This window comes from Amblyraja radiata, chromosome 7 (genome assembly GCF_010909765.2).
Source record: "Amblyraja radiata isolate CabotCenter1 chromosome 7, sAmbRad1.1.pri, whole genome shotgun sequence".
Classification (NCBI taxonomy): Eukaryota; Metazoa; Chordata; class Chondrichthyes; order Rajiformes; family Rajidae; genus Amblyraja; species Amblyraja radiata.
The window spans coordinates 33,613,345-33,627,939 of NC_045962.1; the positions used below are offsets into that span (position 1 = coordinate 33,613,345).

General features: G+C 45.5%; 1 protein-coding gene across 6 annotated transcripts in view; it reads left to right on the forward strand.

Moving 5' to 3' along the window:
* The window catches only part of LOC116975247 (uncharacterized protein C7orf57 homolog), a 93,756-nt gene extending 80,342 nt beyond the window's left edge, over positions 1-13,414 (forward strand). For all 6 annotated transcript variants that reach the window (XM_033024081.1, XM_033024079.1, XM_033024082.1 and 3 more), the window contains one exon: positions 13,061-13,414. In XM_033024081.1, the coding sequence (XP_032879972.1) occupies positions 13,061-13,121 (61 nt within the window). In that variant the 3' untranslated portion in view covers positions 13,122-13,414. The remainder of the gene's footprint in view (positions 1-13,060) is intronic.
* Positions 13,415-14,595: the final 1,181 nt, after the last annotated feature.

The window sequence follows — 14,595 nt, forward strand, 5'->3', positions numbered from 1 at the left end:
GACAGATTTGAAGGGTGTCAGGGGTTATGGGGTGAAGGCAGGAAAATGGGGTGAGAGGGAAAGATAGATCAGCCATGATTGAATGGCAGAGTAGACTTGATGGGCCGAATTGCCTAATTCTAATGTAGACAAAAATGCTGGAGAAACTCAGCGGGTTAGGCAGCATCTATGGAGCGAAGGAAATAGAAAGGGTCGAAATCTACTCCTTATGATCTTCTGAATTTATGACCTTTCATTGCTTATATCTTGCACTGTGCAATTTTAGAGCATGATTAAATTTTGCATTAACCCAATATCTCAACTGCCTATTAGTAATTTCCACTCCACTAACTGCATTAAACCTCAATTTAGATTTTCATGTAATTATTTTAATGCAAATTCAAAAATTCTTAACGAATCTAAGAAACAAATGATTTATTTTGGATACATTTTTTTTATCTGCCACAAGCCCTCTAACACCGAAATGGGTAGGAAGGAACTGCAAATGCTGGTTCATACTAAAGATAGACACAAAATGCTGGAGTAACTCAGTGGATCAGGCAGCATCCCTGGAGAAAAATAATTGGTGACGTTTCAAGTCGGAACCCTTCTTCAGACTGGACTTCAGATTGGCTGTCATGAATGCATCTAATATCCACCAACGGTGAAAGAAAATTTCTGTTCAGTGACAGGTGTTTGCGCTGATTGTGTACCCTAACCTAGACCCAGTGTTCCAGGCAGTGCTTGTTCCACAGTGACTCAGTTTGGTGAATTCATTGTCACTCAGCCATCTTGGATACTGAGCATTGAAAATGCAGAGGCTTTGGAAATTAAGAATGATAGAAATATGATTGGGTGGCACAGTGGTGCAGCGGTGGTGCTGCTGCCTTACAGGACCAGACACCTGTGTTCGATCCTGCCTATGGGTGCTGTCTGTGAGGGGTTTGTACGTTCTCCCTGCGTGGGATTTCTCCGGGTGCTCCGGTTTCCTCCCTATTTCAAAGATGTGGGTTTTGTAGGTTAATTGGCTTCTGTAAATTGTCTCTGGCGTGTAGGATAGAACAAGTGTACAGGTGGTTGTTGGTTGGCGCAGACGTGGTGGGTCAAAGGGCCTGTTTCCACGCTTTATCTCTAAACTCTGAACAGATAAACCTAGAAGCACCTCAGAACTAATAGATCAACCAGTTTAATGGTAATTTCCTCAGATTGCAATTACATTTTGCAACGGTTGATGTGAGAGCGTTTGCATCTGAATATAGATGCCTGAACATCTCCTGGAATTAATATCGCCTGTAATTGACTCTGCAATGCAGCTGGAGTCAGCATAACATGAAGAAAGCATTTGTTCCCCATCTCAGTACTAGTAATCCTGAGGCAAATTGTGGGGTTGGAGGTGTTGGTAGTGAGGGTGAGAGGTGTAGTTGATCATGGTCATCTTTGTTCCAGAAAAAGATTTTTCAAGAGATTTTAAAAGGCATTAAACCTGCCCTGAGCAGTGGCTACATGGACGGGTGAGGAATCCTGATGAAGCTGACCTACTGAGTTACTCCATCACTTTTTGTTTGTAAACCAGCATCTGCAGTATCTTGTGTCTACAAAGGAGCAAGTTTTGTTCGGGTTTTTGTCTCAGCGCTGCTGTATTTTGTTGCTTTATAAAAAAAAATCAAAACAAAGGTTGTCAATTGTGCTGGTGCCTTTGAAGATCTAAGAAAATGTATTTGGCTTTATCTTGTCGAAGGTAACAAATAGCTAGCTCAAATGATACATGGTCGCCTATTAGCACAGTGCTTGCTCTTCCTCCAGGCTCTGCTAAGTGCTCGCACTGATCCTTTGATGTCCAAGGAGTTGGGAGAGGAGCTGATAGTTTGGCAGTTGTCCTGTCATTTGTGTAGGGGATGTGCCTCAGCAAATGATATGCAATTATCTTATCTGCACTGGGACGTTAACATGCTGCCAGACCCGCTGTTACTCCAGCACTTTATGTCTATCTTTAGCAAGTTGAAGAGCTAGTTTTGGTGTGCAGGTCTTCAGTCAATTATACAGCATATAGTCAGAGCCTTGGTCTTTGTTATGTATTTAGTTTAGTTTAGTTTAAAGACACAGTGAGGAAACAGGCCCAATGGCTCACCGAGTCCGCACCAGCCTGCGATCACCCCTTACACTAGCACAATCCTACACACTAGGGACAATTTACAATTTTACCGAACCCAATTAACCCACAAATCTGTACATCTTTGGAGTGTGGGAGGAAACTGGAGCACCCAGACAAAACCACCATGGTCACAGGGAGAATGTACAAGCTCCGTACAGTCAGCACCGGCAGTCAGGATTGAACCCAGGTCTCTGGTGCCGTAAGGCAGCAACTCTACCGCTGCTCCAGTGTGCCGCCGCATGAGAGGTGAATTGAAAATGGACAACAATTGTCAAGGGCATGAGAAGGGTTATTGTACTCGAATAGCAACCTAGAATATTGTCTTAATGCGAGTGACATTGAATACTGTGAAGCTGCTGGTTTATTGAGAACACAGAACACATGGAGGAAACCCAGACAGTCACAAGGAGCACGTACAAACGTTGTATTTGACAGCATTGGAGGTCGCGATTGAACCACGTTGTAGTGTATTTTGGGTTCTTGGAACTGACTCAAAAGAACTCTCAGATACAGGAGTAAACTAACCAGCTTCTTTATTGCAGGACGCCACCATGAGTCTCCCTAGCGCATGCGTCCCCTCGCACAAGACATAACATATGCTAATTACATTATATACATTACACTGCTCCCCCTTTAACTTGGAGGCAGGTTACACCATTTACATTATATACATTACACTGTAGCTTGGAGGCGAATAACACCATTTCTAGTACATTAAATATAATTGATTAACACACAGTTGCAAAATTATATTATTGCAGTCATCTGACATTGCATCCTCATAACTGTAAACTGTATCTAAACTTAGCACTTATAATGGTTCATTCCACTCATCCTTCTAATCACTCTTGCTCTACCTGTATCTCTGCCTCTTCCCTTTTTATATATCCTAATCTAATTTGCAGATTTCTTCCTGTTCTTGAAATTCTGCTAAAGTTAACATTTCCTCTGTTTCTGTTCTTTATTTGTAGGTGGGATCTGACACATGACTGCAGGTTTTCGTTTTTCAGTCGCTCTCTGTCGCTCAATTTCCTGGCGCTACGTATTTATCTGCTCTTGGTGTATAATGACATTCTGCAATGCATAAACATTTGTCCATTGCTCAGTGAAGGAAGCTCCATGCTGGACTATACTGAAGTGTCCTAATCGCAATCGGTCCTGCATACTTTTGTCTCGACCGACAAGCCTCTCTTCTTTTGACTTTTCTGTTAACAGCTTTTTGCTCATCGTCACACATTTATTTAACCGTTCTTTGCAACGTTTAAGCCTTTTCTGCTGTTTGTCTATTTGTCTTTTTAAATCACCTTTCTGGTTATTCATCAAGAAGTAGGATCTATACTGTCCTTGCAATACAGCAGTGGCTTTGATTTGCGCTCTGTATATTTCTCTTACTACATAAGCACGGTAGTGATACTGCACTACAACTGCTGTATAAATCGGTTTGAGGAAGTCTTTCCTATATCGTTTAAGCCTTTTGTATCGTTTCAACATTTTCTGTTGTGCATCTATTTGTCTCCTTAGGTCTTTCCTATACCAACTCATATGGAGTACCGACTGCACTTTTACAGTAGCTCTCTTCTGCTTAACCCACTGCCTAACCACCATATTCTTGTAGGCAGTTTGAATGGTAATAGTTGCATCCCTCATTAACTGATATTGCACAAACTGGGAATGCCCTATTTTGCATGCTTTGTACCATCTCTGGATCGAAATGACTGCTTGTCGCATAGCTCTGTACCGTACCCTTAATTGGTAACCATGGTATGCAGCTTGCAGAGTGACTACAGCCGCCTTTTGCATCAAGAAATGCTTTCTTGTAATGCACATTCTTATGAATGACTCAATACAGCGTGCTGCCCTGGTTTTCTCTACCAATACTCTGGCTTTGATCCCACGGTATAAGGCCTGAACACACACCACTGCTTCTCTCAAACTCTAATACTGTCTCACTTGGACATCTCTTATCTGGCATGCTCTGTATCGTTGCTGTACAGCAATGGCAGACCAGCGTAGTTTCTTAAAATACTGACGCTGTTTATACATCTGATAATAAGTCTGTATGACCTTGACAGATTTATGCATGCCCCACAATTGCTTTCGAACAAGCATTCCACGGTAGGCTGCCTGAAGCAGTACAACGCTTCTGCGTTCCTTCATGTAAGTTTTGCGATCACTTTCCATTTGAAGGTGTGCCCTATAATGGGTTTGTACTATTATAGCTGCCAATCTCATTGCCTTGTATTGACGGTATACTCTGTGCCTTCTAAATGCTGCTTGTATTACCGTTGCTGCCTTCTGTTTGTTCCGGATTTCTCTCCGTACCTTCATACCCCTGAATGCAGCTTGAATAGCTAGGGTTGCCCTTTGGATGGCAATTTCTCTTTGCCTTTGACTTCTGCCACTTTGCATTTGCCCTTTGTCCCTTAGCACTTGACCTGTGTCCCTTTGCACTTGACCTGTGTCCCTTTGCACTTGACTTGTGTCCCTTTGCACTTGACTTGTGTCCCTTTGCACTTGACTTGTGTCCCTTTGCACTTGACTTTTGTCGTTTTGCACTTGACCTTTGTCCTTTTGCATTTGACCTTTGTCCTTTTGCACTTGACCTTTGTCCTTTTGCACTTGACCTTTGTCCTTTTGCATTTGACCTTTGTCCTTTTGCACTTGACCTTTGTCCTTTTGCACTTGACTGTGGTCCTTTGAGGGACTCTCTGCCCTCTTTATTTCAGGCTCCTTGCCTCTGGATGCCCTTGGAGGTTTTGGCGAGAAATGAGCCATTAATGCTTCCTTACACTCCTCATACATTTTATCTGTGGGCTTTGCTGGCAGCAGTAACATACGTACGGTCTGATAAGCCTCTCTTCCTAAGCCTAATATGAACCATGCTCTCTTCTTCTCCTCTGCAGCAATATCATTGGAAATGAAACAAGCCTCCAAGGCTTTGGTCCATTTCTCAAAATTACACCCAGAATCTAACTGGGGCACGTTTCCGACAATTTGAAAAGCCATGCTACCTGTTGCTATTCAGGTGCACTATCTTCTTTTCACTCACTGTGTATTCTGCACTAGACTTAATCCTTCTACACACTAAGAAGTGACCCAGCCAACTGACTATTACTAATTCTTATAATAATAGATTTATACTATTAACCAACATTTCATGTTAATAGACATTTAGAACATTTTAACCATATTCCTGCTATGCACACAGATTTACTATTAATAACAGTGACCAATGCATTACATCCAAACAGTCCCGCTTTTACTGTGAAGGAATAGTGAACAATGCATTACATTCTACAGTCCGGCTTTTATTTTGAAGGATTTCACCGGTCCAGCTTGTCGGCCTATGGACTCCGGTGCCTTCTCGACCTCTCGAGCTGTCCCCACCGGTACTTTTGCTGCTGGCCTCGCCAGACCTCCACTCTTGCTGCTTTTGCTGGCTCCCCCGGGCTTCACCATTACTTTTGCTGCCGCTGGCTCGCTGCCAAGTCGACTACCGCTGCTCTGCTGACTTGCCTGCCCGTTGTCTCCACAGCCCTCACGACCGGGCTGACTCTACTCCCGACCGGGCTGAAGTGCTTGAGTGCTGTCCTGCTTCTCTCGTGCGGACCCACTCTTTGCTCGGGGCTGGACTTCCTCTCACGTCCGGGCTTTCCCCCTCAGCCAGTCCGCTTCTCTTGCGCGGCCGGACCCTCTTTTCTGCTCACGGTCGGGCTGACTCTACTCCCGACCGGGCTTTCTTTCACGACCGGTCCGCTTCTCTCGCGGCCAGTTTTCTTTTACTCTGCCGGTCCGCTTCTCACGCGTGGCCGGGCTTTTTTTTCTCGCTGCTGGTCCGCTTCTCATGCGGCCGGCTTTCTCCCTCGACCGGGTTGACTCTTCTCCCAGCCGGCTGACTCCGTTTCGTCGGTGGCTTCACCGGACCTGTCCGTGCCCTACCCGGTACTAGGCCCTCACTCAACGTCGTTGGCGGCTCCTGGGCCTGGCTGTGGGCTACACAGCCCTGGAAAACATCCAAAGTCGGTGGCAGCTGCTGGGCCTCTTCTGCCCCTTTGCCTTGGCTACACAGCCCTGGAAAATGTTCCAGGTAAGTTGACACCGTCGCTGTCCTGCTGGTTAGGCTTCCAGCTTTCGGCTGCTTTCTTCGGTGACACTTACTTACTGCCCCACTTGTTTTCCTTGCTTCCTGTTCCGACCTTTCTTTTCTTTGGCGCCAATTCAAAACCATTTGGCGCCAAATCTTTTGGCTTGGTGCCGTTCCACTTTGTTTCCAAACACAACTTTTTTTTTCTCTGACAGTCCTCCTTCTTTCCTTTTCTGTTCTTTTATCCTCTTTGTGCTGTTGTTGTGTGTTTTGGTGTAACAATTCACCTAAAACTTATACAAAGACTATTCAGCTTGAGGAATTTGACAAAAAGAAAACAACTCAGTCTAAAATGAGTAACAATCCGAAGGACGACATCTTGCCACGTACACACAACATAGAGATAGCCTGACAAAACTCGCCGACTTGTACAGCTGATGTTTTAAATGCAGTCCCCGGCATAGAGGGATCTGCAGGCCTCTCTTGTCCAGCTCGCAAACAACTGCGACACAACTCCGTATCTACAGTTTAAACTGTTAAACAATCCTACGTGTTGCAAAACAGTCCTGTGGGTGAGTTCACAAACTCTATCCCATCCTCGTCACCAATTGTAGTGTATTTTGGGTACTTGGAACTGACTCAAAAGAACTCTCAGATACAGGAGTAAACTAACCAGCTTCTTTATTGTAGGATGCCACCATGAATCTCCCTAGCGCATGCGTCCCTTCGCACAAGACATAACATATGCTAATTACATTATATACATTACACACGTTGCTAGGCAATAGCTCTACTGACCATAGTGCCTCCAAGATCCAAATAGTATATGGCATCCTGCCTGAGCACTACATAGATCCTCACTTCCACTGTATATACTTGAAAGATGTGTTCGCAGTACTTCAACAGCACTCTACCACAGATTCATGGGCAAATTCAACCCGCCAATCGGTGCGGAAGTCCCGATGAGGTCGAGATCGGCCACCTCACTTGGCATTGGCGCCACATTTTCGGGTGGATTTCAAGTGCGCCTTCGTAATTTTGTCCGGATTAAAGGAGGTGCTGGACCATCAGTTTCTGGAAAATCGATGGTGACAGTACTTTGATACACAGCATCAAGTCAGGGGACCAAGCATTGTTCAATGAGAAGCGGCATACTAAGAGCAGTATCCTGCTCTCTCAAACACCAGGTGCCGGTCTAATGACGCTACAACATCTGACCATGTGCAGGCTAACGGCAAGAGCAACTGGCAATAGGCACGGCTGAGAAAGCCACAATCAACAGATCATAAGTTCATAAGCAGAACTAGGCCATTCAACTCATCGAGTCTGCTCCGCCATTCGATATGGCTGATCTATCTTTTCCTCTAAAACACCAATCTCCTGCCTTCAGCATGGATTTACGAAGGGGAAATCATGCTTGACTAATCTTCTGGAATTTTCTGAGGATGTAACTAGGAAAATGGACAAGGGAGAGCCAGTGGATGTAGTGTACCTGGACTTTCAGAAAGCATCTGATAGGGTCCCAAATAGGAGGCAAAATTAGAGCACATGGAATTAGGGGTAGGGTACTGACATGGATAGAAAATTGGTTGGCAGACAGGAAACAAAGAGTAGGGATTAACGGGTCCCTTTCAGAATGACAGGCAGTGACTAGCGGGGTACTGCAGGGCTTGGTGCTGGATCCGCAGCTATTTACAATATGCATTAATGATTTAGATTAAGGGATTAAAAGTAACATTAGCACATTTGCAGATGACACAAAGTTGTGTGGCAGTGTGAACTGTGAGGACGATGTGAGGAGGATGCTATGAGGATGCAGGGTGACTTGGACAGGTTGGGTGAGTGAGCAGATGCATGGCAGATGCAGTTTATTGTGGATATATGTGAGGTTATCCACTTTGGTGGCAAAAATAGGTAGGCAGATTATTATCTGAATGGTGTCAAGTTGGGAAAAGGGGAAGTACAAGATCTGGGGGTCCTTGTTCATCAGTCACTGAAAGTAAGCATGCAGGTACAGCAGGCAGTGAAGAACGCTAATGGCATGTTGGCCTTCATAACAAGAGTATAGGAGCAAAGAGGCCCTTCTGCAGTTGTACAGGCCCCTAGTGAGACCACACCTGGAGTACTGTGTGCAGTTTTGGTCTCCAAATTTGTCATGGGAGTCATGGGATATGGTGAGAAGGCAGGAACATGGTACTGATTGTGGATGATCAGCCATGATCACAGTGAATGGCAGTGCAGGCTCGAAGGGCCGAATGGCCTACTCCTGCACCTATTGTCTATTGTCTAGCAAGAACCTTTCAATCTCTTGTTTAAAAATACGCAAAGACTTGGCCTCCACCGCCGTCTGTGGCAATTCTCCCCCCTCTGGCTAAAGAAATTCATCCTCATCTCTATCTAAAGGATCGTTCTTTTATTCTGAGGCATTGTCCTCTGGTCTTAGACACTCCCACTACTAGAAACTCAAGTTCTTCAAAATTCTGTCACATGTATGCAGACGCCAATTAAACAGCTAAACAGGAGAAAGCTCCGCAAAACTGTAGTACGCTACACCAACTTACAACATAGAACCAAATGTATTGCATACTGTATAATGTCTGTGTAACTAAACTTGCCCCACTCATCTTTAATCTTTGAACCTCTCACCTTAAAGCTCTGCCCTCTAGGCTTTGACATTTCCGCACTGGGGGAAAAGGTCCTAACCGTCTACCCTATCTATGCCTCACATAATTATATATACTTTCCTCAGGATATCTATACTATTACTAAAACTCTCATCTTGACCACTTCCGGTCGGCGTTGTTTTTAAATTTGCACAAAAACTGTACCATACATCGCTAGGATTTTTTTGCCACCTTACTCACCGTTCTCTGCTCCAAGCGCGCCAAGTTTTGTTCCAATCGGTGGAATATTAGAAAAGTTATGAAGGTTTAAAAAATTGTGAGATCAGCAGATTGGTCTTCTCTCCTGTTATTCACCATGAAGGTAACACCCCTTCCGGGGGCGAGAAGAATAAATCCCCGGAGGCATGAGTCAGTCAGCCCGGAAACCGTGAGAGAGAGTTGAGTCCGGAACTGTGAGTCCACAAGCCGTGAGTGAGTGAACTGTGAGTCCACAAGACGTGAGTGAACTGTGAGTCCACAAGCCATGAGTGACTGAACTGTGAGTCCACAAGCCGTGACTGACTGAACTGTGAGTCCACAAGCCATGAGTGAGTGAATTGTGAGTCCACAAGATGTGAGTGAGTGAACTGTGAGTCCACAAGCCGTGGCTGAGTGAACTGTGAATCCGCAAGCCGTAAGTGAGTGAATTGTGAGTCCACAAGCCGTGGCTGAGCGAACTGTGAGTCCACAATCCGTGAGTGAGTGAACTGTGAGTCCACAAGGTGTGGCTGAGTGACTGTGAGTCCACAAGCCGTGAGTGACTGAGCTGTGAGGCCACAAGCCGCGATGGAGTGACTGTGAGTCCACAAGCCGTGAGTGAGTGAACTGTGAGTCCATAAGCCCTGATTGAGTGAACTGTGAGTCCACAAGCCCTGAGTGACTGAACTGCGAGTCCACAAGCCGTGAGTGAGGGAACTGCGAGTCCACAAGCCGTGAGTGAGTGAACTGCAAGTCCACAAGCCGTGAGTGAGTGAACTGCGAGTTCACAAGCCATGAGTGAGTGAACTGCGAGTCCACAAGCCGTGAGTGACTGAACTGTGAGTCCACAAGCCATGAGTGACTGAACTGCGAGTCCACAAGACGTGAGTGACTGAACTGTGAGTCCACAAGCCGCGAGTGAGTGAACTGTGAGTCCACAAGTCGCGTGTGAGTGAATTGTGAGTCCACAAGTTGCGAGTGACTGATCTGTGAGTCCACAAGTCGCGAAGGAGTGACTGTGAGACCACAAACCGCGAGTGAGTGAACAGTGAGTCCACAAGCCGCGAGTGAGTGAGTGAACTGTGAGTTCACAAGTCACGAGTGACTGATCTGTGAGTCCACAAGCCGCGAAGGAGTGATTGTGAGACCACAAGCCGCGAGTGAGTGAACTATGAGTCCATAAGCTGTGAGTGAGTGAATTGTGAGTCCACAAGCTGTGAGTGAATGAACTGTGAATCCACAAGACGTGGCTGAGTGAATTGTGAGTCCACAAGCCGTGAGTGAGTGAGCTGTGAGTCCATAAGCTGTGAGTGAGTGAACTGTGAGTCCACAAGATGTGGCTGAGTGAACTGTGTCCACAAGCCGTGGCTGAGTGAACTGTGAGTCAACAAGCCGTGGCTAAGTGAACTGTGAGTACACAAGCCGTGGTTGAGAGAACTGTGAGTCCACAAGCCGTGAGTGACTGAACTGTGAGTCCACAAGCCGTGAGTGACTGAACTGTGAGTCCACAAGCCGTGAGTGAGTGAACTGTGAGTCCACAAGCCGTGAGTCACTGAACTGCGAGTCCACAAGATGTGAGTGACTGAACTGCGAGTCCGCAAGCCGTGAGTGACTGAACTGCAAGTCCTCAAGCCGTGAGTGAGTGAACTGCAAGTCCACAAGCCGTGAGTGAGTGAACTGCGAGTTCACAAGCCGTGAGTGAGTGAACTGCGAGTCCACAAGCCGTGGGTGAGTGAATTGTAAGTCCACAAGCCGTGAGTGAGTGAACTGCGAGTCCACAAGCCGTGAGTGAGTGAACTGTGAGTCCACTAGCTGTGAGTGAATGAACTGTGTCCACAAGCCTTGAGTGACTGAACTGCGAGTCCACAAGATGTGAGTGACTGAACTGCGAGTCCAAAAGCCTTGAGTGACTGAACTGTGGGTCCACAAGAATCCATTCGGCCAACATTGTCCATACTAGCCCTTTGCAAACAAGTCCCTTTGGCCCACAACACCCATACTAGCCCTCCAGAAAGCTCCCCCCCCCCCCCCCCACTGGCCACCGCCTGATTCAGTCCCCCTCCCCCGGCTGCAGGACACTGCCCCTTCTCCCACCGGCCCCGGACAGCCCCGCCTGAAGCCGTGCCCCTCCCCAGGCTGCAGGACGCTCCCCCCACTGGCCCCCGACAGCCCCCCCTGAAGCTGATCCCCTCCCCTGGCTGCAGATCGCAACAAGAGACGCAACAAGAAAGAATGGACTCAATAAATCTCCTCTCTAATGTTTAAATTATTGTTATATTTTAAGAGTTATTCACATTTTAAGCTTTAATAAATCTGTTTTCCACTTGCCGTGCCTGTCAGCTGCACCTGCGCAACAATACCTACGTGTTCTACGTCACAATGGGAACCAATGGGAGGGAATGGCTGTGCTGCCGGAGAGCTGCTAAGAATGGATGGGAGGGTAGTTTGAGGGGGGGATGGAGTGAGTGCGTGGGGAGGGGGGGGAAGGGAAAGGGCATGGTGGGGGGGTGGGGGGGTGGGGGGATCAGGGGTGTCACAACGGGAACCCATTAGCCGCGCCTGCGCAGTTGGGGGCTATGTGTGAGTGGTGGAATATTGGAATTGGTGCAGAGGTGGAATATTGCGTTGGGGGACCAGGCCTCCCGTGTGAGAATATGATCCCACTTAGTCTAGTCTTCTATAAGATCAAGACAGTTCATAAGGCTTAGGAACAGAATCAGGTCATTCAGGCCATCGAGTCTGCTCCGCCATATGATCATAGCTGATCAATTTTTCCCTCTCAATCCCATTCTCCTGCCTTCTCCCCCATAACCTTTGACGCCCTTACTAATCAAGAACCTGTCAATCTCTGTTTCAAAAATACCCAATGATTTGGTCTCCACTGGTATCTGTGCAATTTGAATATGTTCATGAGGTGCCTTGGCCTCCTTGCAAACTATGCATCCATAAGTGAGCAATAGGAAAAGGCAATGATTAGCTACATAGAAACATAGAAACATAGTAAATAGGTGAAGAGCTAGGCCATTCGGCCCTTCGAGCCAGCATCGACATGCAATATGATCATGGCTGATCATCCAGAATCAGTACCCCGTTCCTGCTTTCTCCCCATATCCCTTGATTCCATTAGCCCTAAGCGCTATATCTAACTCTCTCTTGAATACATCCAGTGAATTGGCCTACACTGCCTTCTGAGGCAGAGAATTCCACAGATTCACAACTCTCTGGGTGAAAATGTTTTTCCTCATCTCAGTCCTACCCCTTATTCTTAAACTGTGACACCTGGTTCTGGACTCCCCCAACATCGGGATAAGTTTTTCTGTATCTAGCCTGTCCAAACTCTTAATAATTTTCGATGTCTCTATAAGATATCCTCTCATCCTTCTAAATTCCAGTGAATATAATCCCAGTCAATCATATGTCAGTCCCACCATCCTGGGAATTAACCTGGTGCACCTATGCTTCACTCCCACAATAGCAAGAATGTTCTTCCTCAAAATAGGAGACCAAAACTGCACACAATGCTCCAGGTGTGGTCTCACCAGGGCACTGCACAACTGCAGTAGGACCTCCTTGCCCCAATACTCAAATCTTCTCGCTACGAAGGCCAGCTTACTCTTTGCTCCTGTCTGCCAACCAGTTCTCCATCCATGTCAATACCCTACCCCGAATACCATGTACTCTAATTTTGCACACTAATCTCTTGTGTGGGACCTTGTCAAAAGTGTTTTGAAAGTCCAGATACACTAAATCCATTGACTCTCGCTTATCCATTCTACTTGTTACATTTTGCACACTAATCTCTAGTGTGTGAAATCGACTAATTTTGGTTTTCGTTGGGGAAGGTGGGCAGAGGGAGTAAAATGGAATCCAAGCCTAATGGGCTTGGGAGCACCGGAGATTAAACTAGCTTGCAGAAATATTAATTTATGGTAAACCATTCACTGTCAACATTCAGTCTAATAATATTTTGTTCTTGCATCCTAGGCTTAAAGATCTTCCGGGGAATGTGGAGAACCGTTTGCAGTCAGAAATTGCTCTTGCCTGAAAAGTGGCAGACTGATGGAATATAATCAGTAAATTAATATAAAAGTATTGCACGTTTTTGAAACATCGTTGTCATCTGATGGATACCCCAAACAACTGAATATTACACAAACATAAATAATTAATTCAAGTTCAAGTCGCTGATTTAATATCAGCTACATTTTTTAGTTGAATATATTAATTTAAATAAATACAACATTTTTATTGCATTGTTTAACATTTAATTAAAGTATGATTATTTTGTGGAGATTGTTCAAACATTGATGTTTAATTCAGTAATAAAACAAAATAAATGCACAAAATGAAATATGGATTTTGATCTTGAATTTGACTTGCTTTAAAAGGCAGTAAGTTTTGGTCAATATTGTGTCATCTGGGTTCTTTGCGTAACAGGACTATTGGCATAAGCTTCAACATATGGAAGAAATGGTATTGAAAATGTCTTACAACAAAGAACAGTACAGCACCGGACAGGCCCTTCAGCCCATAATATCCGCGCTGAACATGGTGGCATGTTAAACTAATCTCCTCTTCCTGCACATGATCCGTATCCCTCCATTCCCTGATTTTCCACGTATCTACCAAAAAGCCTCTAAAACGCCATTCTCGTATCTGCCTCCACCACCACCCCCGGCAACACGTTCCACGCCCCCACCACCCTGTGTCTCCTTAATAAACAAGGTTTAATATAAATGGAAAAACATTTTAAACTCTGACGTTCCTGTGATATTTAAGGGAATATTTAATTAATAAGGTGTATTCTCCAAAAGATTAAATGACCTCAATGTTCTTTAGACATTAGAGGTACAGCACAGAAACAGGCCCTTTTGCCCACCGAGCCTGCACTGAGCAGCAATCACAACTACATAGCACGATCCTACACGCTAGGGACAATTTACAATTTTTTACCAAAGCCAATTAACCTACAAACCTGTATGTCTTTGGAGTGTGGGAGGAAACTGGAGCACCCCGAGAAAACACACCAGGGAGGACGTACAATCTCTGTACAGATAGCTAGTCGGGATCGAACCCGGGTCATTGGTGCTTTAAGGCAACAACACTACTGCTGCACCACTGTTCCACTTCTATTTTGAGGCCGTCCAGTTTTTAGTAAGATATCCTACTACCTCCTACATCATTGACTCACCCAATCTTCTATGTTGGGGGTCATTGAATTTCTAGCAAGATTTGTACTATTGAAGGAGCCCCAGGAATCTATCTGCAAAATACTATTCCTCAGGAATAGGAACGCTTCAGGAATAAACTATTACCCCCTCCCAAATCTCAAGGCCATTGGAGTCATCATTGTCTTCTCCAGTCACCCTGTGCATCTCCCAAAGGAATATCCCCAGGCAGCAGAGGCATTGGGTTTAGGTTTATTATTGCCACATGTACCAAGGTACAGTGAAAATCTTTGTTTTGTATGCTATCCAATCAAATCAGATAATACAGTACGCGAGTACAATCAAGCCAAA